At 38.4% G+C, this 24700-nt stretch overlaps 1 protein-coding gene across 2 annotated transcripts in view; it reads left to right on the top strand.

Annotated features, from left to right (window-relative positions):
* Positions 1-24700, top strand: part of DENND5B (DENN domain containing 5B) — a 149265-nt gene that overhangs the window by 69304 nt on the left and 55261 nt on the right. For both annotated transcript variants that reach the window (XM_033116984.1, XM_033116985.1), the window contains 2 exons: positions 5481-6147; positions 22505-22692. In XM_033116984.1, coding sequence (XP_032972875.1) covers positions 5481-6147; positions 22505-22692 — 855 coding nt within the window. The remainder of the gene's footprint in view (positions 1-5480; positions 6148-22504; positions 22693-24700) is intronic.

Genomic DNA, 24700 nt, shown 5'->3' with positions numbered 1-24700 from the left:
ATTTCTATAACATCTTGAATACATTCCATAGCAGCACTAGAGGATACAATATTTTGTATCCGTTAATTTATATGTCTTTCCTATTAAGCTATGAGCTCTCTGAAGTAAGGGATTATTTTCATACTTGTCTTTTGAGTTATGGAGATCTAATGCAATACGTGGTCTAAAACAAATGTTTTTTTAAAGGAAGAAAGGAGGGAGAGAGGAAAAGAAGGAAGGCAAACTGAACATCTTTTTGAGAGTTTTCTGAATAATTTCTCTTTTGTATAATAAGAGAGAGGGCATAGAAGTCATAGAAGTATAGAAAATGGAAAAAGGAATTGTTAAAATTCTAGCCATACTTCTTGAAAGAGTCTCGAGAGATGATAAAGACATTTGGTCACTCAAACCAGAAGAGACACATAGCATTGGGAGCCCACTTTGGCTAAAGTAATCTGATCACCAATGGCAATCTGCTCAACAATGACAACTCTAAATTTTTAGTTGCTTCATTGTGGGAAAGTGGAATGGGAAGGGGATATTGTTAGTAAACAGCAATATTAAATGATAACTAGTGGTTGTTGAATGCCATGGTGTGCGAATCTTGATTTATATCTCAGGTGTTGTGAAAAATAAACCTGAGAATTCTTAAAACAATTCTCACTTTTAAATATAAAAAAGCAATGGCATTTTCCAGTTAATGGTTCCCAGATTAGAAATATAATTCTTACTTTTTTTGATTTGTAGGAAAAGAATTTAAGAATTCTTACATCTGTTTTCTGTAGCATAGGAAGTCATTCTTTACTTTGAGCACAATTTTTGGCAAGCTTTTCCTGTAAATGTTTGAATGCCTGCTCAACAAAGCTACAAACCCTTAAGGGAATATATGGCAGCTGTTCAAAAACAGTTCAAGCTATAATTTTGTGGTTTATGATGTCAGGAAAGCCTATCAATTAAATTAAATCTTCATATTGACTTCGGAGGTCATTGTGTTTCTGTCTTGCCTACTTGATGCAAAAACAGAACTACAGACTGAATCAGGAGATGAACTGAGTCTGATCCTGTACCCCCAGTTGTTGTTTTTGTTTTCTTGTTCATTCATGTATTCATTCATTCAAGAAATACTTAGTGCCATGCACTATGCTAAACAAATTTGAGTTTATCCTGGAGCAAGAGGGATTCAAATCATCCTTCCTACGCTCTTTATTGACTGCAGTAAATGTGTCAGATGAGTTTTCATTCATGTTATCAACACAGTATCTCATTGACTTACGAAGAAAGCAACCTTAATGTGAAGGCATAATTATGAAAAGATCCTGCCACAGCCTTTCCTCATCCAGTTTCCCCTAAGATTAGAAATAAGCAATCTTTTTCCCCTAGTAAATGCAGATATTCATGTGTTTTGCCTAAGTCTGTATCATATTCTACCCAGATAAACACAGTAATTTAATTCTTGTTGACATATATAAAAATAGTTAAGTAAAGGTTCTTCAAGTCTCATATTCAGTGATATGAAATATAAAGACATTTTCATTGGCATACTGATGCTCAGCTTCACGATTTTTGCTTTTCATTCTTATCAATCAACCTTTTTTATGGCCCAAATAGTATACAAGATGTGATCAAACAATACGGTGAATATTTAAATTAAGAAAAATTATTACGGTAAAAGACACATTGCCATTAATCCCCCTCAGAATACTTCCCCTCTCTTCAAACACACTTATCCCATCCTTCTTGTCTTTTTCTGAAGGAGTTCAGGAAGTCCTCTTTCGTGAGTGTCCTTATCCTCCATCATGGCAACACTTCTTGTCACACATCTCTTCTGGTACGACAGTTTCTGTCAAATAAAAACATTACGGTGTGTCCTCATCCACCTTATTCACCAAATCTGGCATCATGCGACTTCTGGCTTTTCCCCAAAGTCAAAATGATTCAGGATCGAGGCAGCCACAACAGCGCAACTAAAGACACTAACGAAAGAGAACTTTTCAGAACTGCTTCAGAAAGTGGCATGAACGATGGGAGGGGGTGTATTTTGAGGGGAATTAACGGCAATCTGTCTTTTACTGTAATACATTTTTATTTAAAGATTCACCGTATTTTTTTTATCACACCTCGAAAAAGCAAAAATAAATGAATGGGATTATATCAAACTAAAGAGCTTCTGCATGGCGAAAGAAACCATCAACAAAACAAAGAGGCCACCAACCTGAATGGGAGAAAATACTTGCAAACAACACCTTTGATAAGGGTCTAATATCTAAAATATGTAAAGAACTTATACAGCTCAGCAGCAAAAAAACCCAAATAATCCAATTAAAAATGGGCAGAGAACCTGAACAGACACTTCTCCCAAAAAGATATACAAACGGCTAACAGATACATGAAAAGATGCTCAGCTTCACTAGCAATTAGGGAAATGCAAATCAAAACCACAATGAGATACTACCTCACACCTGTTAGAATGCCTGTTATCAACAAGACAAATAATAACACGTGTTGGAGAGACTGGAGAAAAAGGAACCCTCGTACACTGCTGGTGGGAATGTAGATTGGTACAGGCCACTGTGGAAAATTCTTCCATGTGTGCTGCTCTGGAATGTTTAAGGTTATTACCAGTCCTTGAGTAGTTTACAATCGAGAGATTAAACAAAATTAGAGAAACAAGTAATGTGTGTGAATATACTATATACTGGGGGTGCCAAAAATATGGCTACAGGTGGACACTTTGGTCAAGGTTGCTCAAGCAATGTCAAACCTTGACACTTTGGTCAAGGTTGCCGTAATTAGAAGTGTCTGGACGCTGATGGTAACCACTTTGAGCACCTCTTGTAATTGCAGAAGTCAAACGTGACTTGTATTCATTCATCTTTTGTTATCGGTATATATTACCATTTTAATACAACTTTTTCCTTTCTTAAAATGTGGATACATTTTCTGGCACCCCTCTGTACACACACACACACACACACACACACACACACACACACACACAGAGTGGTGCGAGATTTTAATTGCTTCATTCCATAAAGACTTTTTAGAGGAGAAGTTTATGTTTTAATGGCATTTATAGGATGAAAACACTTTTTTGTTATTGTTGTTAATGGAAAGGTAAAGAGGGCCTCTTTAAGGTAGTATTTATGTGGAGACTTAAAGGAAGTAAAGGAGCATTTTCTTATCTACTGCTGCATAACAAATCATCCCAATACTACTTAAGTGGCTTGGCAGTTTTTCCAGAAAGGGCCAGATAGTGAACAATTGAGGCTTTAGGGGCCATGCAGTGTCTGTCACAGTCACTCAGCTCTGCTGTCCTCGTGCAGAGGCAGCCATACACACTTAAGTAGATGAGCGTGGTTGTGCTCCAGTAACATTTTATTTACAAAAACAAGTGGCAGATTGGATTTGACCTACAGGCAGTTGTTTGTTGACTCTTGATATTAAACACAAAACCATTAGGGTGCTTCCCAATCTGCAGTTTGGGTAGGGTTTGGCAGGGTAACCCCTCTCTGTTTCACTGGATGTCAGTTAGGGCAGTTTGAAGGCTGAGGACTGGGATCGTCTGAAGGCTCACTCACTCACTCACTCACTCACTCACTCACTCACTCCCTCACTCACAGGTAGGTCTCCTGGGCTCCCTCTGTCTTTGTGTGATCTTTCCAAATGGCCTCCCTAGCATGGCACCTTCACGTTAGCCAGACTTCTCATACGTTGACTTGCTTCTAGTGAGATGGGACCACTGAAGGGTTTTGAGAAGAGTGACAAGGTCTATCATATTTTGAAGGATCACTTTGGCTGTTCTATGGGTATTAGGTTATGGAGGACAAATGCAAAAACAGGGAGACTGGTTAGCAGGATATTAGTTACCAGGCAAGACAAGAATGTGGCTTAGATGAGCGTAATAAGTGTAAATAGGAAGAAGTAATTCATTTTTGGATATATTTTTAAAGGTAGAAATGATGGTCTTTCTTAGTGGATTGGATATGGGGTGAGAGGGAGAGAAGTCAGAGATGACCCCAAGGCCTGGCAGCATTCCTGCTGCCTCCTTGGAACCCCTTTGAGAACCACTGCCCTTCAAAGCAGAAAAGTTGATCTGCTAAAAGAGGCACAACTAATTCTGTCCCCTTCCTACCAAAACCCTTCAGAGGCTTCCCCTTGTCCTCCTCAGACTTCGGACATGACTCACCAAGGCCCTTCATGATCGAGCCCGTTATTTCTCCTGCGTTCGCTGTCACCTCCCCGCACCGTGCATCCCATTGCCCACCCACAATGAACGTGTTTCACTTCCTCAGACCCTCATATTATGCCTTCTGAGCTTTTGCACATGCTGTCTTCTCTGCCTTCTCTTCATTTCGCTAACACCTGTTACTTATATTCAGGTTTCTGCTTGGATTTTCTTCATTTTTTCCTGGTAGCTCCCTCTTTGCTCATTTATGTCCTCCTGCTATGTTTTTTTTTTTTTCCATGGCAGCCTGTATTTACCCTATGATAGCAGTTCCCATACTTTATAATTATGATTTTTTTAAATCATCTGTCGGTATTACTGGACTGGAAGCTCCAAAGGGGCCATGTCTGTCTCTCTCACCATTGTATTACCATTCAAGGGCCTAGGTCATAAAGGCATTTAATAAGTGTTTGTTGACGGTTTCAATAAAGTATGTGTAACTTTTAAGGTGAATTGAGGTTTCTTGGTAATGTGGGAGTTTGGGAGAACGTCTTAATTTTACACCAGACCAATGGTTAAGTCTGGGGAAAAGAAAAGAATGTAATGTAATAATGTATGGTAAAGTTATTTCTGTGCCTATTGTACAGAAAGCATATTGTAATATAAAAGTAGAAAGGAATATATAAAAATTAATAATGATCATTATATTGGGGTGGTTGAATTACAAGTTCTGTTTTTCTTAGTATATTTCAAATTTTCTGTAATTTGTTTTATTTTTTTTATTTAAAATATTTTTAGAAGGCTTTTAAAGAATCAATTCTAATTTCCTATGCATTTTAAGTATCTTAAATATAACATCTTTAATTCTTCAGGTAACTTTATTTCCAAATTTGACTCTATCCTGGATAGTTCCCGAGACCTAGAGCATAACATCTACTGAAAATAATCTGAAATGTCTGATTTCTGCCCTTCTGCTTCAGTAAATCACAGTCATGGCATTTGCAGTTTATTTTTCCAGGATAAAGTATCATACTGTTCAAAATAGAGAAAATAATTATGTTTTTATTATTCTTTTTAACTTTTTCCTATTTATTAAGTGAGCTTTTACCTATTTTCCTATTCCTCTGAAATATTATCATTACTCCAAAAATAGTATTTATATATTTGTAAAGTGCCCTTGCATTTTTGTCCTGAAGCCCCTGATGTCGCGAGTGTTGTGGATAAAGAGACGGAGGCTGAGAGAGGTTACATGACTTGATGCAGGTCACAGCCCTTTTTCTGGTCTGGAGTTGATTCACGCGCTGCGTTTTGATGCTCTTTCCCCCTTCCTCCACAGCTGTGCATGCCCAAAGGGCTGTCTTTCAGAACACAGACTGACACTAGAGATCCTCAGTTCCACTCATTTATAATTACCCGGGAAGATGGTTCTCGTACCTACGGCTTTGTTCTCACTTTCTATGAAGAAGTTACCAGTAAGCCAATCTGCACGGCCATGCAGACGCTCTACCAGATGCACAATGCAGAGCATTCCAGCAGCGTGTACGCTTCTTCCTCCTGCAGCATGGACTCGCTGGCGAGCAGTATTGATGAGGGAGATACGACTTCCCTTTTGAAACTCCAGCGATACAACTCCTATGACATCAGCAGAGACACCCTGTATGTTTCAAAAAGTATATGTTTGATCACACCGCTACCTTTCATGCAGGCCTGCAAGAAATTCCTTATCCAGCTTTACATGGCGGTTACCTCACAGCAGCCACCACCTTTGCCGCTGGAGAGCTACATCCATAATATTCTCTATGAGGTACCCCTTCCACCTCCAGGGAGATCACTGAAATTTTATGGTGTCTATGAACCCGTCATCTGCCAGAGGCCTGGGCCCAATGAACTCCCCCTCTCTGATTACCCTCTTCGAGAGGCCTTTGAGCTGCTGGGATTGGAGAACCTCGTACAGGTGTTCACCTGTGTTCTTTTAGAGATGCAGATCCTTCTCTACTCACAAGGTAGGTCTTCTCTAGATTTTAAGTCTCCCCGAAACAAGTACTTATGCTCCCACCTGCTGTATTGCCATGGGGTATATCATTAGAACCAAATAATTCACGGTTGGAAGTCTTTTCTGTTTTGTATAAAAGGAACAGGTGTATACAGGTAGGTGGGACCAGAGGCTGAGATGGTCCTTCTCGTTAGGGTGGCAGTGGTGGTAGAGAAAAACAGACAGGAATACAAAAGCAGTAATTTGGCTGACTTGAGTCTATTTTTTCGTGGAAATAGCCCCCTTTTCTCTTGATAATACATAATTATCATAAAAGAAACGTATTTCTTTTCATAGTGACGGTAAGAGAACATAGAGACTTCTCATTTTTCATAGATTAGTAAAGGTTTACGTCAAAACTCAGGTGACATTAGAAAGGGAGAAATGAAATTTTTGACTCTGCAGCTCTCTAAAGAAGTCAGCTTTGGATTTTTGCCTGTGGGTGATTTCACGTGGTGAGAAAAGGGCTACAGGCGTGAAAATGACAAGACTCTCCTCGGTCTAACAATTCCAACAAAGTTCTGTGGGGTTTTTGTTTTGTTCTGTTTTTAAGGAAGTTATCTTTGTGATATATATATATTTTTTTTATTCAGAGGTCTCCCAACACATACTTAAGAAACTAACAAAATTTGGGTTCTATTTTAGCAGTGCATTTAAGATAACTAATGTTGAGCCTAGACTAGATAGAATACTAGTTCCAATCTGAATATGAATTTGCAGAGGAAATAGAGATGCTGTGCCTTAATGGATAGTAAATTGAAGGAAAATATAAAATGGTACCTGTGCATTGATGAGTCCTTTGAGAAATGTAGTGCTAATATTTAGGTTAGCATTTTGCTAAATTGTATTTAGGCTGGCAGAATTGTAGTGCAATCTCCTGACTGCCGCTGCAAGCTTATTTTACCACTTTCTTTTTTGTTGTTGTTTTCTATTTTAAATTATAAGTGAGGCCGAGCCAAGTAGGCTATATTTGTACTTCCCCATCTTGTGTGTATGTTGACACTATTTGTGTGTTGACAGTCCTTCACAAGGTTGTGTTTTCTTCAGTTTATCCTACATAATGTTCTTTGATAATGTGTTCCAGTGTCTCAGTTCTTGTTGTCAGGAAGTTCTCTAATGGCCAATATAAATTCTTCCCTTTCCTCGTGCTCTCACTTTCTTAGAGCTCACCATTACTACAGATCACCCTTTTGTATCTGAAAGATTTAACTTTAAGTAATCCTCCCTTCCTTTCTATTTCTTCCTTTCTTGCCTTTTTCCCTAAAGAGGGTAAGGGTTGGAGAGATGCTGAAAGGGCCAGGGGCTTGGAGCTTAATACCCTCATGTGTACTAACCCATTAGGAAAAAGAATTTTAGATCCTAGATTTACAAGGGATCTTCAAGGTCATTTAGTGAAGTGTCTTAATGTTCTGCCTAGAGAAGCAGTTTGGGCCAGAAAGAATATTGGTTGTTGAAGTCATAACAACCCTGGGTTCAACTCTGCTCTGTCACTTACTGACTATAACCGTGGACAAAATTACATAATCTTCCTGAGTGTCAGTTAATTCATCTTGATGGGGATAACACAGCTGTTTTCTTCCTCTCCTCACTGATTTATTATGAAGGCTAAATAAGAAAACCCATACAAAATACTTTGGGCATAATTAGCTGACTAAATGATAGCCAGTGTTGTTGTAATTATTAGTTTTATTAGTCTTACACAATCCTCTACGAATTATGCATATTTTAAATTGTGAAAGTCTAATTTATTACTACCTTTAAAGTATAACTTTGTTAAATGAAATAATTAAGGCATTTATTTCAGGGTTGAGAACCTAGTAAATGTTCTCTTATTCTGAATGTCATGCTTTTTTTAGGAAAAAACCTTCCATTGTCACACTTCCTGTTTTAAAGAGCACTGTATGTTTCACTGCTTGTGGTCTGTCCCGAGCTCTCATCTTTCTGTTCTGTTTGATTACCTTATCCCATCTGGTTTATGAAGTCTGTTGAAAAGTTGTATTTGATTAACATCTATCTATTTTAGTTTCAAATGAAGAGGAATGATTATTTATGAGCATGTTTTTGTACTCAAGTATTTTTTGGTAACTTGATCTTATCCCGAGAACAAGAATGACTCCTGAGATCATAGAACTATATACTCGTATATGTATTTTTAAGAGTGTCATACAAAAAAAGTCTCATATAATAATTTATAACCATTCACTGCAATCACTCTATGTTAGGAATTGTACTACAAAAATGCCTGTATGTTTTGTTTTTTTATCCCTGCCTTTTATCTTCTCAGTAGTGAGTTTAGTACTGTTAACCGTGTTTTATCAAGGAGGAAATTGAGGCTCAGGGAAGCTAAGTAACCTGCCCAAGATCACACGGTTATTACCTCATGGGGTGGATGCTAAAAACAGGGCTCAGATCCGTCTGTCTACAGAGCACTTAACCAGCGTGTTAACTGTATTAGGCACTGCACGTAACCTTTCCTTATCTGTCTCAATATTTATTTTTAAATTATAAACTCACTCTGCAGGTCTATTGTAGAGGTACCATGTTAACTAATTGTGGAGTATAAAATGAAAGCTCTGTGTAAATGCAGATTTTAACATTGACACTGTCTCTACCATTAAAGAAAGACATTTCATTTAAATGAATGAAATAAAAGAGTCATTATGTTGATTTGTACTCTGGTGCCCTCCTTCATTCTTCCTGACGTGTTAAGGAGGTTTTAATAACATGTGATACTTCATTTCTTGTTCACTGATAAAGCTGTGCCATAAAATTTTTAAATATTGCAGGTGCTGAAAAATTACCATGAAAACCTAAAGTGAATCAAAGTAGATGGATTTCAGTGATGAAAATGTCCTTCTAGACTGATTGGGAATTCTGGTCCACAACCCATATAAAGAGAGTCAGTGTGTTATTCAGAGAGCGTGTACATCACAGTCACTTTGCGGGGGTGACTCGCTGGAAATCTTAAGTAGAGAACACACCCAGGAGGTAAAGGCTCTTTTCTAGGACCCCAGATCGGATCAGAAAAAGTGCACTTTCTCCTGAAGCCGAGAAATCCCTGGAAGAAGACAGGGAAGACTGGCGGATGATCCTCTTTTTAAAGGAATAGTGGAGGAATAACAGATAGGGGATTTGAAACACCAGTATCTTACTTTTGATAGCAATAATTCAAGTCTCAGGAACATCTTTGAGCCTTGCTTACGTCCTTCAGCTCTTCCCAATGGAAAAAAGCAGTTACCCACTGCACACATGGCACTGCCCGCCCGCCTGTGTGCCCTCATGGGACTCTTCCCCCTCCTCTCCCTCTTGTAAGTCGGGTATGAATGGACCTTGTCAGAAAGTAGAAGCTACTTGAGGTTTTCTTTAAAAAGTTGGCAGTCTTCTAATCACAAGTTGCTAATCATGCTCAACTGAATATCATAGCTTATTGGTTATGGAGCTTATGAGTCATAAAAGCAAATTTGGTATTTTGATGGCAGAGTGGGTTCCCATGATCTGTTCCTTAAAAGCAGAAGGATTTGACCAGCTTTGGCCAGTATTAGTGTGCTGTTAGCTTTATTTTGTGATAAATAGAATCTTAATATGAAGACATTTTTCTTACTACGTTTTTGTTTTATAGTCAGGAAACTAATCCTTTGCTAATTTATGTGTAGCACATATCTTTTTCCAATCTGTGGCTCTTAATTTTCTTTTAGGGGGTCTTCTCTTAATTAAAATACTCTTAATATTAATAAATTCCCATTTATCAATTTTTTAAACTTATGACTTAACTCTGTTTTGTTGAAGAAATTCGTCTCTATTCTGAGATCATAACAGTCAACATTTTTTACTAAATATTTTTAAGTTACATTTAGCATTTTAGGCCATAGTCTGTAAGAAATTGATTTTTATGTTGTGAGGAAGAGATCAAATTTAATATTTTGGAAATATCTATACTAGTTTTCCTAGTTCTAGTTATTAAATAGACCATTCTTCCTCTCTCTGATCTGCAGTGCCACTTCTGTCATACATAAGTTCCTATATGTAAGGGTATATTTCTAGGCTTTTCATTTATTCTGCCAGTCTTTCTATCTTAGTACAGTACTAAAGCATGCTGTTGTAATTACTATAGCTTTAAAGTAAATCTTGGTTATCTAATAGGGCAGTTCTCTTCTTTGCCACCATCTTTTTATTGGATGCGTTGAATTCAGTTTGGGGACAATTAACATATTTAAAACATTGAGTCTCTCCTTCCGTGAAAATGATCCATGCCTCCATTTATAAGGATCTACTTTAATGTCTCTCAGTAACGTTTTATAGTAGTAAAGTAGATAATAATGTGCAAATAATGACAATTTTGTTGCTTCTATTCCAATCTTTGTCATGTTTACTTCTTTTTCTTGCTTTACCACACTAACTAGGCTCTCCGGTACAATATAGAATGGTATAGATAGTAACAGGAATTCTTGTCTTTTTCCTGATTTTAAAAAGAATGGTTTTAATGTTTTACTAGTAAGTATAACATTTGCTGTAGTGTTTTGTTTTGGGTGTTGTTTTTTTTAAGATTTTATTGGGGAAGGGGAACAGGACTTTATTGAGAAACAGTGTGTACTTCTAGGATTTTTTCCAAGTCAAGTTGTTGTCCTTTCAATCTTAGTTGTGGAGGACGCAGCTCAGCTCCAGATCTAGTTGCCATTGTTAGTTGCAGGGGGTACAGCCCACCATCCCTTGCGGGAGCTGAACCGGCAAACTTGTGGTTGAGAGCCTGCACTCCAACCAACTGAGCCATCTGGGAGCTCAGCCGCAGCTCCACTCAAAGTGCCGTGTTCAGTCAGGGGGCGGAGCCCACCATCCCTGTGGGAATCCGGGAGTCAAGGAGTCGAACCAGCAACCTTGTGGTTGAGAGCCCACGCTCCTACCAACTGAGCCCATCTGGCCACTGGCAGCTCAGTGGCAGCTCGTTGTCTTCAATCTAGTTGTGGAGGGCGCAGCTCGCTGGCCCATGTGGGAATCGAACCTGCAGCCCTGTTGCCCAGAGCTCGCGCTCTAACCAACTGAGCCACCTGTCCGCCCTGCTGTAGTGTTTTTGATAAATAACCTTGTACCAGCTTAAAGAAGTTCCTTTTATTTCTAGTTCAAATTTTTTTAAAATCATGAATGCATGTTGTATTTTATTGAATGTTCTTTCTGCGTCAAGTAAGATGATCATGCTTTTCTCTTTTTAATCATTTAGTAAGGTGAAAAAAAATCTACATTTCACCCTTATAATCCTGAAATAAACCTGACTTTGTCATGATGTATTATTACCTTTTTAATATATGGTTGATTTACTTTTCTAATATTTTGATTAGAATTTTTGCATCTATGTTTTTAATGATTTGGCTTATAATTTTCATTGCTTGTACTATCTTGTCTGGCTTTTGGTATTAAGATTATTCTAACTTCATAGAAAGAGTTGGAAAGTGTTCCATGTTTCTCTGGAAGATAAAGTAGAAAAGAGTTTATTTAAGGTTGGAATTATTTGTTCCATGACTACTTGAGAAAACTTTTCTGTAAACTGGTCTTGTTAGGAAGATGGTAAGTACCAATTCAGTGTCTTTAGTGGTTTATTTAGGTTTTCTGTTTCTCTTCCCTTCTCTTCCCCTCCCCCATCCCCTCCTTCTCTATCATCCTCATCATCATCTTCATTATCAACTGGGGTCAAAGACCAAATATTTTTTATTATACCACAGGCCACCTCTGTCTTTGATTAGAGATCCTTTATAACAAAAGATCCTAACAGTTAAAAGATGCTGGCACATTACTAGTCTCATTCAGTTACAATTAGTTCTTTCCATCATCCTACTGTATGAAAATGTCTTCCAGGACAAGGCCACTGAGGTTTGCAGGTTTCCACTCATTCTTGTCAGGTTACAAAAGCAGGAGTGGTCTCAGCAATATATGGCTTCACCCTCTCAAGGCATCTGGTATAACTGAGCTAAGAGACAACGTCCTCTTACTTGGAGCATCTTTCAAGCTGTTAATGTAATACTGGACTTCCCTTATTACACATCTCATTTATTCATTCCTTTACCCTCAGCTGCTATTCCTCCTTCTCTCTATTTACACCCAAATGTTTCCACCTTTGGAAGGGACATTATGTTTGGCCATAATTGGTTTAAGTTGGAATCAGCAATATTAGTCTAGCAAGTACCACCCCCTCAGTCCACTGCCATTTGTGTAGGGTAAGGTTACGTAGGTACAGAACTAGTGAGCTGTTTTTACCACTAAGCAATACAGCTGCATTCACTGTTAACCCCAGTTTTGCCAGATGGGGTGAAGACACAACTGATCAAGCTCTTAGGAATTCTGACATAAAGATTTAAAAGTAGACTTACAGATTCTTGCTTTGGAATCATCCCTGCTTCTGGCACTTGTAGTCTTGGACCTATATCAGGTAGGAAACAGAAAGTTGTGGTGATGTGGGAAAGGAAGTAAAACCTGTAGTCCTCATGCAGCACCCATCTCTGTCCCCCTTCTGCCACATGTACCAGAAGAACAGAGGACTCTATCTAGTTGAGACCCTCCCTTAAGCCTCCTCATGCTGACCATGGGCGCACACACACACACACACACACACACACACACACACAGAGTTGTGCAGGTCGGCCCTTCATGCCTTTTTCTCTGTCCGTGTTAGACAGCAGATGTTTCAGCTGCCCATTCCAATTCTCTATTAAGCCATTATTCTGAGGATGGTGAGCAACATGACCATGTCCATTTGATGTGAGATATCTCTTTGCCCACTGCTGAATGCTACGTTCTGTGAAGCATGTCCCTTGATCTGAAGAAATGTAACTTGGCAGCTCAGATTGGTCAGGGTATGTTCTGTTTCAATCCTCTCATAGTATTCTGAGCACTTGCATTGACCACAGCGTATTCAAAGCCAAATCCGGAGTTAAGTGTCTATTCCTGTTAGGAGCCCAGAGCTCCCGGCATTGTTCCAGTATAATCCACTTGCCAGCTATGGTGGGGGGCCTCCTCCCGGGAAATCTTCCCAGTAGCCATCTGCAGCCTCTGTCTCTCTTGTTGGCAGACAAAACAGTTCTTGTTGGCATTTTGTGCCTCAGAGGGTGTAAGAGATTGAATATGCCGAGATTCAACTCATCTCTGCATTGCTGCAGCCCCCCATGTCTACTCATTTCATGGACCCAGGTGGCTACTGCAAGGTAGTTCAGTCACCTCCCAGACCTGGAAGGGGGTTCTTCTGATGGGCATCAACATGTCCTACTTTTACGTGCCCCATAAATTCCCAGAGTGATTTCCATAGGGCTGCGCGTTGTGAGGCATCCTTTTAGTCGTCCCGTTTTCCATTGCCCACAAGTCAATAAAAAACCAAATGCTTTTACTGTTTCATTTTTCCGTCACTGCTAGGAAAACAGCATGCAAGTCGGCCCACTGAGCTGATCTGTTTTTACTTTCTGCCATCAGAGGGTGGCCTTCCAAACCGAATGTTGTCCATTCACCTTGGAACTGTCATTCGTAAACTGAGCAGCTCTGTGTGGGTCAGTTGAGAGGTGTTTATAGGACACTGTCCAAGTGCTGATAGAACCCGGCGGCTCCTCACTCCGTTCCAGAGTCAGTCCTGTGGAAAAAGAGGCTCCTGGTTGTATCTCCTCCTTGCATCCTCCCTGTAACAGGACCCCTGTATAAACCATTTCCATTTTATTTTGGAACTCTTCCAAGCATTACCTTTCCTTAGAGTGTTTTTCTGACATCACCCAAGACCTCAAGGTATTTCAGGTTTCAAGATTATTTTATGTCTTTCAGTCATAGGGACATCAGATAGGAAAAAGATTAATGTCCAATATCAAGCTAGTAACTGCCTTTCAAATGGAAATCCTCCAGTCCAACATCCCACTAGTTGTCAATGAGAGGTGCTCACAGGTTTTTGCCATAAGCCCCACCCAGTCTGTGCTCCACAAAGGGTTACTGAGCAAAATTTGTTCGTACCGTTTCCCTGAAAAAAAACCTAGCCGGACCATCAGCTCTAATGCGTCTTTTGGAGCAAAAATTAATATAAGACCCGGTCTTCTTTTACTACAATATAAGACCAGGTATAATATAATATAATATAATGTAACATAATATAATGTAATGTAAGACTGGGTCTTATATTAGTTTTTGCTGCAAAAGACACATTAGAGCTGATGGTCCAGCTAGGTCTTATTTTCGGGAAACATGGTACCAACACTCCAGTTCCTTTTCTCCACTGGCAGTCTTATTTCCATTTAGCATGTCCAATTAATATCGCTTGAAGGGCGATTTACATGCCTTATGTTTTACTTCTGGAGGAAGTGTCCCCCATTTAGACATAATATCCATTCCAGTAAAACATTGCTGTAAAGCCTGTTTAAACACTCCAGTTTTCACCCAAACTTCCACCTTAATCCTATCAATCTGAACATTTTTATATTCTATCAATCTAATTGCAGCCTGCCTTAAGACTTCACCAAAGGGTTTTGGTACCACAGTCCACGAGGCTCCCATGTAAAGGGTGCCAGAAACTTCTCTACCCCACCGACCACTTTACTCACTTTTGTGCATTCGGCTTTGGGTTCCCAGCAGCGGGTGAGGCCAAGAAATGCTAGCCCTTTTGTCAGTCTTTGTCTTGATTAATCTGTTGCCCCAGGCGATTCCAGGTCTGGTTTCTCATTATGATCTTTGCCTTTTCCATTTTTAAAATTTCAGCAAATTGGGGTAAATAGACTAAACTTAGTTGGGGACCTTTAATGTAGGGGACCAGCAAGGGTCTTATATAGTACTACATTAAGACCTTTGTTTCAACACATCAGTGTTCATTTTATTCGTCCCATTCCTTAATAACCATCTAGAGACTTCCACCCTGCTGGGATGAATTCCTCGACACTTCTCTTTCTTTTTCCTCTTTGTTTTGCTCCTGTCATGTTTGCTTTATTCACCCGATTTCTTAATAACTGTTTACAAATTTCCACCCTGCTGGAATGAGTCCCTTGACTCTCCCCTCTGCCTCTTTGCATTTTCTTGTTAAGTAATCTGATGTTTTTATTGGTTATCTCTAAGAGTCATGAGGGAAAGCTGAGACAGCAAATCTGACTGATTTTGTGGCAGAGGTTACATGAGGTGCCAGTGCAAAAGGGGCCCTCACCATTTACTATGATCTGGGCATCGCGCATATTCAGTGGGCAAATATCCCGGTTATCATAAAGCCAGTTCCACAGGGCTGCACAGTCTGACCCAGCTTTTTCATTTTAGCTGTTATAAAGAACAATAACCAAGGGATTGTATACTTGAATTTTTTCTTCTTGGTGTGCCTTTCTTTATGCATTCAGTGAAACAATTCACTGGCAGTTGGATCTGTCTATAAATTCCATTAGTAACTTTTACCTTCAGTAATTTGCCTCAGTATAGCTGCTGCTTCATACCATGGTTGGCCATGTGGCCACCTGGGAATCAAAGGTGCCTCATCCCCTGCCCTTTTAGACTTTCTCTTCCCAGACCACATGCTTCTGTGGGCCTGGGCCGTTTTAGCAAATCCCACATTTTCTGACACCAAATGTGAGCTTTTCTCCTCCTGATACCAGTGAGTTCTGACACCAATAATTCAGTTCATTTGTGACACTAACTACCTGGAGTTAACATGAGACGACAGAATTAAGGTTTTAGTCCCACAAGACTGCCCTCCCTTCAGACACCAGCTACAAGTAGGTTCCAGGCTGCTTACATCTATCTGCCCAGCCAACTACGAATTCAGGAGTTTCTACGTCCCCCATTTTGGGTTTCGTAATGTGCTAGAACGACTTACAGAGCTCAGGAAAGTGCTTTACTTACTGTCACTGGCTTATTATAAAGGCTACAACTCAGAAACAGCCAAATGGAAGAGATGCATCGGGAAGGAAGGGGGAGGGTCGCAAAGCTTCCAGGCCCTCTCCAGGCAGACCACCCTCCCATGTGTTCACCAAACCAAAAGCTTCTCTATTTCTCCGTGAATCAATTTTTGTTCATTTCTATTTTCTCTAGTAATAATTTTATTTTTAGTTTATTTTTATTGCAATATCATTGACATATAACAGTTTCAGGTGTACAACATAATGATTCAATATTTGTATACACTGCAAAACGATCATTACTACAATAAGCCTAGATTCCCCCGGTCATCACATATAGGAGTAATTTTCTTAAGCTTTCAGTTTATTGATATAAAGTCAATAAGTAATAGTTCCCTGTCTTCTTAATCGCTGCTATAGCTGTAGTTTTGTCCCCCTTTTCATTTCTAATACTACTTATGTGTGCCTTCTTTCTTTTTCCCTTGGTTATTTTTACCTAAAGTGTGTCAACTCTGTTTCTCTTTTTAAAGAACTTTATCTGTGTTGTTACTTTCTATTGTGTCTTTGTTTTCTGTTTTATTAATTTCTGCTTTGGTTTTCACTTCCTCTGGGTTTATTATTTTACACACACACACCGCCCAAATACTAGCATCTTAGAGTCTTCTGTTAGCCTCATCTCACAAGTATTAGTATCTGGTATTTTTCATTATTCAATTCTAAAAATGTTTAATTTTCATTTATTTTGCCATTTGTCCTGCTTTTCTCCCTGTTTTTTTTTTCTTTTTTGCCTTCTTTAAATAATTGAAATGTTTTTTTCTCATTGCCATTTTTCCATTTAATTAGTGTAGTTGTTATATGCTGTTTTTCTTAATGGTAAATTTTGAAGTTTTAACATGATCACTTAGTCTTATGTCAATCAGAATCTTTAAAATACAGATACTGTAAAATGTTTTGACTCCAGTCACTTCCCACATGGCTTACTTGTTATAGTTGTTCAGAATTTTAATAATCCCTCAACTTAGACATTTTTATTTTATGCACTTGGTTAATGATGGTATAGTAGGGAAGAGAGACACAGAAACAGATAATTATAAAAGAAAGTTAATAGTTTTAGTGAGAGGAATAATGACTGTGATAGAAATAAAGATCAGGTACTATGGAAGCGTATGGAAGGGACTCGTGGTGATAAGACATGTTACCATCATCGGGAAGACTTTGCAAAGGAACCGTTACCTAAGGAAAAAGTGGAACTTGGCCAGGCTGTGCAAGGGGCAGGGACATTCTGGGTAGAGGAAAGAGATATACAGAGGACAGGGACCTAGGAAAATGTGTCACATTCAGTGAATGAATTGCAAGCAGATGATTTGACTGCGTATGGCATGGTAAGAAATGAGGCAGGAAAGGCCAAATCATTGAGAAGCTCTCACATGCCATGCTGAGGCATGTCTTAAATATGAAAATAACTTCTATACATTCATCACTTTGAGTATTAAAGAAAAAAATAATTTTCCTAATATATTTATATTTTTAAAAACATGCTTGAAGGAGAAAACCCTACCTTTATTTCTTGATTCAGTTAAGAAGAATTGCCTGTTTCTGCTAAGTAATTGCATTATTTAAAAGTGTGTGGCATTTCATCCAATCTTGAAGGGAGCACAGAAACTGGAAAGAAGAATAAACATAGAATACCCACAACAAGTAGGTGGAATTGTGGTGAAGGAAAAATAAACCATGTATATCAGGATTTCAGTGTCTACTAGAAGATTAGAAACTTCCAATGTGAAAGTTTTCCATAATTAAAGCAAGAAAATAGACCAAGGTGGTAGTTTCCAGTTCTTTAAGAATTTGTTTTCTATGAGATTGAACATTTTCCCCATTAACAGTAAATAAAGTAGCCAAGCTGATAGGGATTTGGTTTGACTGCTTAAAACCCTCTACCTTTCAGTCTAGGTCCAACCAGGAGACAGATTAAACCACACAGTAACTTAAAAGAGAAGAATGTAATATGAAGAATGATAAACCTACACTAGGAAAGTAACTCTAAAGCCATGAAGAAAACCGAAGGGTACCCTAGGAAGGACAAACTTGGAAGGGGAGCCACTTCCCAAGACTGAGGTTCACACCTCATTGAAGAAAGTATGGTTGCAGGTCATTGTGTGATGGAAAAGGTCAATGGGTTGTCTGGGCCAGAGCTGGTCCTCAGTCACCGGACAAGCAGAAAACAAACCTCCCAAGCACAAGTGAGCTGTGGGTGGTGAGTGGGCATACAGAAGTTGTCAGGGTGCCATTGTGGGTTTGAGATCTGAGTGTGCGGTGTCTGTGTTAAGAGTGCCGTGTGCAGGTGAGCACTGACCCTTCACTGAAGGCTGCTTGCTCTGGGTCTGTGGCTGGGGAAGTGTACCAGCAGATGTCCTCGCATGTCCACACTACCGATCAACCGTGCACAGGAGCAAGAAAACCAGACACTGCACATGGCGCTCCGGAACTGAGAAGAGAAGCCCCTTCCTCCTTCAGTGTCTCTCCAGTGCCTTCCACGGCCAGAGCTTAACACTGTGCTCACTGGAAAGCACAAACGCTTACGGTCCGGTCCATTATCATAGACCAGGTACTGAGTAAATTTGGAGCTGAGAGGCAATAAATAGATTACTGGTACAGGATCTGACTCTTTAAAACCCTGAGCCTTTCACTTGTGTCTGGCTTACAATTGAGAAAGAAATAAAAAGCAGCCCTGACATCCAGGAACTGATGTAGCTCTCAAAGCCAGGCCTCACTGTTATACAAACTGGTCTGACGCTCACAACTGAGCCTTGTGGTTCTAAAGAACATACACAGTCTTCGCAGGAACATCTACTTCAAGCAAGGTCACTGTACAACCCACAAGATGCCAACCACCCTCTTGCCAAATTAGTAACTGCTGCTTCACTTCCTTACCAATCACAGCTTTCTCCCCACTTCCCTCTGCCTTCCCTATATGTCAGATTTATTAAGATCCCGAGTCATACAATTGCATCCATTTCCTTAGACCGTCCCCAAAAGTATCCAAACAAAGCCCAAATCTTATAATAGGTTCTCTCTAAACCCTCTTACTAACACACCCCATAGTTCCCCAGGGTGTACGTTCTCCCTCTCTGCAATGTGTAATAAACTTAACTGTTCAAATACAGGTGTGTTCTTGGGGTTTTTGACTTGAGAGTATTGGCAGAATGAGTGATTACTAAATGTTTCTTAACCAAATGAATATTCTCCTTTTCCTTAAATAAATCAAGTAAGGCATTCAGAAGTTCGAGGTGGATAAGGGATTGGAGGAAGAATATCCCCTAACTTTAAAGTAGGTTTTTTTCTCCCATTTAGTGTTGCACAAAGTGTAATTTTTTTTTTAAACCTAGATTTTAGTTTAGTTTTTTTGTTGTTAAAGAAACTAGCTGAGTCAAAAACATGAACCTTTTATTAAGGAAGTGATTGTCTTAGAATGCTAATCTTTAACAGTAACTCCCCTCAAAAACCCTGGCAATAGTTTATTTCTGTAACTATTTTTATGACAAAACTCCATAGAAACCCAGAGTAAAACTAACAGCAATTTTTTAAAGTTAGCAAATACTGGAGACAAGAACAGTCAAGTTATTTTTGTAGCCCATCTACATAGGACATACTGTATATTTTTAATACAAATTATAAAATGCTTAAATGAATATAAAGTTGTTTTTCTCTTAATTTTCAGTGAGCTCTGTTCTCCTCATACTTCAGGAGTGACACATGAATACATCTTCCTAGTGGACAGACACTGTGCCTTCATTCTCTAGTTACTTCCCAAAAGGAAGTTTCCTGAGAGTCCTTTCCCACTCTGCAGGGCCTTGGGAAACCTGCATTACATTCCACCATTAAAAGCTCTACATTTTTGATATTCAGGAGGAAAGAAATGTTAAAATGTGATACATGTTTCCAAATAGCAGTTCTGGTCCCTTAAGATCTACTTATGCATAATTAGAATGAGCCACTTGGTAACAGTTCTCTGTGTAATGAACAATATCCACAGCTTAGTAAACGGATATTTGAATTTTCTTTACAATGTGCCTGGGCACGCACATAATTAACCAAATATATGAATATCCAGGAAATGTGATTTTTGAGGGAATGGTTTCTTGTCCGAGTACTTACATTTTCTCCTACGGGAAGATTAGTGGTTCTTTAATCTCATGTGGACAAAATCGAACCAAGTGTATTTACCTGTGGATATCCAGCAAAATTATATAGTCTTATCCCACTAATTCATTTAAAAATATTTTTGAGCATCTGTTATATGCCATATACTGTGCTGAGTGCTGAGGTTACAAAAATCAAAAGTCTCCAGCCCTTGATTGAAATGGATGTCCACAGAAGAGAATCTTCAGAACGTTTCTCTGGATTTGGTCTTTTCATAGTTACTTATCCGCATGCCTTCCTACTCCTTTTGTGTGTGTGTGTTTTGTTAGAACTCTGTTGTAATTAAGAGGAGACAAATGCGACTTTCAGTAGCGTCAGTAAATTTTGGCTATGAACGAGGCGCTGCGCTTTTGAGGAGGATGAGATTAAAGGATACCACTCTGTCTGTAGGGAGCCCACAGTGAGGGGAGACATGGGGCAAGTGCTATGATGGTGGCCTGTCACAGTGCAGAGCTGCTGTTCGTTTCTAAACCTAGAGCATTTGACGGATTTCCGGGGTGTGATGTCAGCTGCTCACCCCAACCCCACCCACACGATGTCAGACCCTGTCTCCTACAACTCAAACATCTGCTGGTCACTAGTAGACTGACAGGTAGGTGACTGATTATCGAGTCTCCTTTGACCACCACCCCAACACCCCACCTTCACAGAGTATGACCTGTTTCAGCCCAGATTCTTCTTTGAGCCTCAGCTGATCTAGTCTATTTTTCTGTCTGTCTCTCTGTCTCCCAGTGTTCCTGTATCACCACCTTAGGTCAGCTCTTTGCGTTCATATGACTGACCCCACCCCTCAGGCCATCTGGTATTTATTTTTTAGAAGTATTCCTGTAAACAGATTTTCACCAAAAATTTAAGTCTTAATAATGACTCAGATAAGGAAACACTTGGGCTATGGACAGCTGGTGATTCATTACCACAAAATCCCATTGTAGACTATTAAAGGTAGTCGTTTACAAATTGTAAAATAACATAGAATTTTTTTAATGGAAAATATTCTGTTTTTGCTTGGTGAAGTGTTCTTTGAGTTGATGTGAACCAAGTAGCTAGCCTCTGATCATTTTCCTCAACCTTTTTAAGAAGACTCCCTGAAGTCTTCCTCTCCCAGATTTTACTGTATTTGTGCACAGTGAATTCTGTGAGAGACTATTGCAATTCTTTAATATCCTGTCTCTACAATCCTCAAATCCAAAAAAAAATTCTGAAAACCAAGCATTCTTTTTGTAACTCATATATTGGCAAAACAAGACCTAAACCAAAGTGACCCTATTTAAATTCTTTGATTATCTGCCCTGGTACACTTACATGGTTTGCTGCAGAAATATTAATGTGTTTGATTACAGGGTGCTGCCCTAGATATTTCATGTATATGTTATATGTACTGTATTACCTTTTTCAATTTAAAAAAATCAGAATTCTGAAACATGTCTGCCTCCAAGGTATTACAGACATATGTATGTATAAAGCGTCTGTGGCAGAGTGGTTTAAGAGGGTACTTTATTTGTAACTATGTGAGGTGATGGATATTAACTGAACTTATTGTGGTAATCATTTTGCAATATATACACATCAGATCATGTTGTACACCAAAAACTAACACAGTGTTACATGTCAATTATAGCTCAATAGAATGGGTGGCAGGTGAAAGAAGGCACTTTAACATTGTGGACAGTTTTTTAGTTTTGATATATTAGTTCATGTAAACAAAATAAAATTAAAAAAAAAAAACTTAAGTTTTCTGGTAACTTTCGTTTTGTCCCTAGATTTGATAGTTCTATAGTTGGGGGTTAAATGTAGGAAGTGTGACTATGAATGCATGTATCTGTTGATTTCTTGTAACTACAAAATTAAGGCTAACATAAATATAATCAGATTATAGCCATGATCGTATACACAAGTAAAAAAGAGCCTCTGAATTGGAGAGTGTATAGATATGTATGTATACAGAAAGTGGTTAGTAGTGATATCCTTATACGTTTTTAATGGGAGAAATGCCAAGAGCAATTTTATTAGTTCTTGTTTCCTCCACATTATAAAGGAATGAAAATTTACATACTAGTGATTTCAGAAGCAAAGAGTATGATGATGTTTCCACCTACCCATACCCTCTTAAAACCATTCAAGTCAAACCATTTAACTCTTGAATTATGGTGGGATAGAACTGACCTATTTTCTGGACGGTCATAAAGAAAGATTTTATATACTAGTGCAAGAGTTTTTTTTCCTGGAACTTGATATTTTCAAGCTTAATGCAGTAATAATGTTTTTACCTGGACTCTTCCCTCCATTTTTCCTTGTTCTGTGCAGATTATCAACGCCTGATGACTGTGGCGGAAGGCATCACCACACTTTTGTTCCCATTTCAATGGCAGCATGTTTATGTGCCCATCCTCCCTGCTTCTCTGCTACATTTTCTTGATGCTCCTGTCCCTTATCTGATGGGCCTTCAGTCAAAAGAAGGAACTGACCGTTCTAAACTAGAACTTCCTCAAGAGGTAAAACCTATAACGAATGATGAAGCATTTGCTGTTTGTTGATGTAGGTCAAGGCTACCTTTGTTACATAGCATTGTCTGTGTCCAAACTGTCTCTGCCTGTTCTGAATCTCCCAGGTCCGTCTGGAACAGAGCCTGAGCCATAGAATGCAGAGCTATGTGATGGTTACTGGGACATAGCCGTTAATGAAACGTGGTTCAAAACAGGACAATGGCAAATTTTCACAGCTATGAATTTGTGAAGTTGGAACAATAGTAGTGTTATCTAGTTGCTTTGTTATTCTAATAACATTTCATTTCTTTTCCCCATTCATAAATTTTGTTTTCTAAATGATACAGCCCAATTTTAACATCCTTTGAAATCATGACATTAATTGAGGTGAATTTGATTCTTGACCTCCATCAAATGAAAAGTAACATCCTTTAGCAAGCTAGGGTTAATGGAAATATCAAATACTTCAGTAGTCTTTGTTTTCAGACCTAAGGCTACTTATCTTTTTCTAAATGTCAGCTTCACAAGATGGTTGAAATAAAAATTCTAACCCCTAGCTTTTAGGCTACCTTAAGGATACTATACTTTTTGTGTGTTGTATTTTCAAATGTTGCTTAAGAAGAAAATAAACAGGAATTCCTGTAAGCATTTTGAATCTAATTTTTAGTCTATTGTTAATGGTGCTCAGAATTGCAGTGTAAAACCTTTGAAATGAAATATTGATGAGAGTGCCATGGCCTGTAAAAAACAGAAAATGATTAATTACATTATATTATTAGCTATTTACTTAGCACCTTTCTTAAGAAAATCTTTCATGCTGGGCTTCAGTTTTATTTTTTCTTATTTCTCATAGAGATTCTCATTTTAATAAGTGAATTTAAAATAACACACTAAGCCACAGCCATTATACCCAGTAATGATTCCTGTAATCATCCATTGCTTACTTTATTCTAATGAATGTTTCCCTAACAAAATTAACATTTTTGTGCAGGGGAAAATAGCTGGATTCAGATCATATAAAATAAACATGCCTCCTCTCTTGCTCTTTTTGAGCTTGTGTATGTTCCCTGCTTTTGCCTCCCTATTATACCTTTTCTCTGTTACCTGAACTCTCTTGTTTTCTCTTTTTGTTAAATTAATCTAGGTATCTTGTTGATTCAAATAAGTAGATTCTTTAAATTTTCAAGGGAAAAGAAGTAGACTAGCCAAATGCATTTTGTTTTAAAGACTTAAACAGTGACATGTTTCAGTTTCTTGAGTATCTGGTCTATTGTATGTTAATCAAATGACATTTTAGAAGGTCATTTGTTTAGATGTATAAATACTATCTTTCCATTTTAGCATGAGTCATAATTGTTGAGAATTTTTAAATACCACCTTGATGTGTTCGTAGTCAAGAAATTTTTCTGTCTCTGTGTGTATCCTCTGACTCTAAATATAAACAAACTTTAAAAATCAGAAAGTTCTTACAGTGATATCTATGGTTTTTATAATTTTTCATTTATTAAATCAACACTGTTTAATAAATATACATACCTATCTATTCATAGAGTAAAATAACATGAAATTACCTGAATGAGCTGTGAAATTAGCAGTGCTTCTATATAAAAAGTATAAATTAGTACATGACTGTTTTAGAACAAAAGGCTAACAGTATATCACTTTGTTCTTACATCGTTTTACAATGAGATGAAATAATGTACTTCACATAATTTTGAGGAGGAAGTAGGTATAAAAATAGCCATTTTAAAAAGTGACTTAAATATACTCACTAGTAATACTCAACTCTCCCAACCCCCTCTGTTTTTCTGTAAAATAAAATATAGCTAAAAATAGTGACAGGGCTTTTTAGTATAGTTGTGAAAATGATGTTTATGAAATGATTATTTTAAGAAGGTATGATTTTAGTTGTTAGCTAACTAATGTACCTACGTAGACTTACAATTAACCACCCACTCACTTTCCCCATGATTCCAAAATGATAGGTACAAGTAGCCATTTGTTGTACTGTTTCTTC

This window comes from Rhinolophus ferrumequinum, chromosome 10 (assembly GCF_004115265.2).
Source record: "Rhinolophus ferrumequinum isolate MPI-CBG mRhiFer1 chromosome 10, mRhiFer1_v1.p, whole genome shotgun sequence".
Classification (NCBI taxonomy): domain Eukaryota; kingdom Metazoa; phylum Chordata; class Mammalia; order Chiroptera; family Rhinolophidae; genus Rhinolophus; species Rhinolophus ferrumequinum.
The sequence above is the reverse complement of the archived record's forward strand: the minus strand, read 5'-3'. Positions and strand labels throughout refer to the sequence as shown.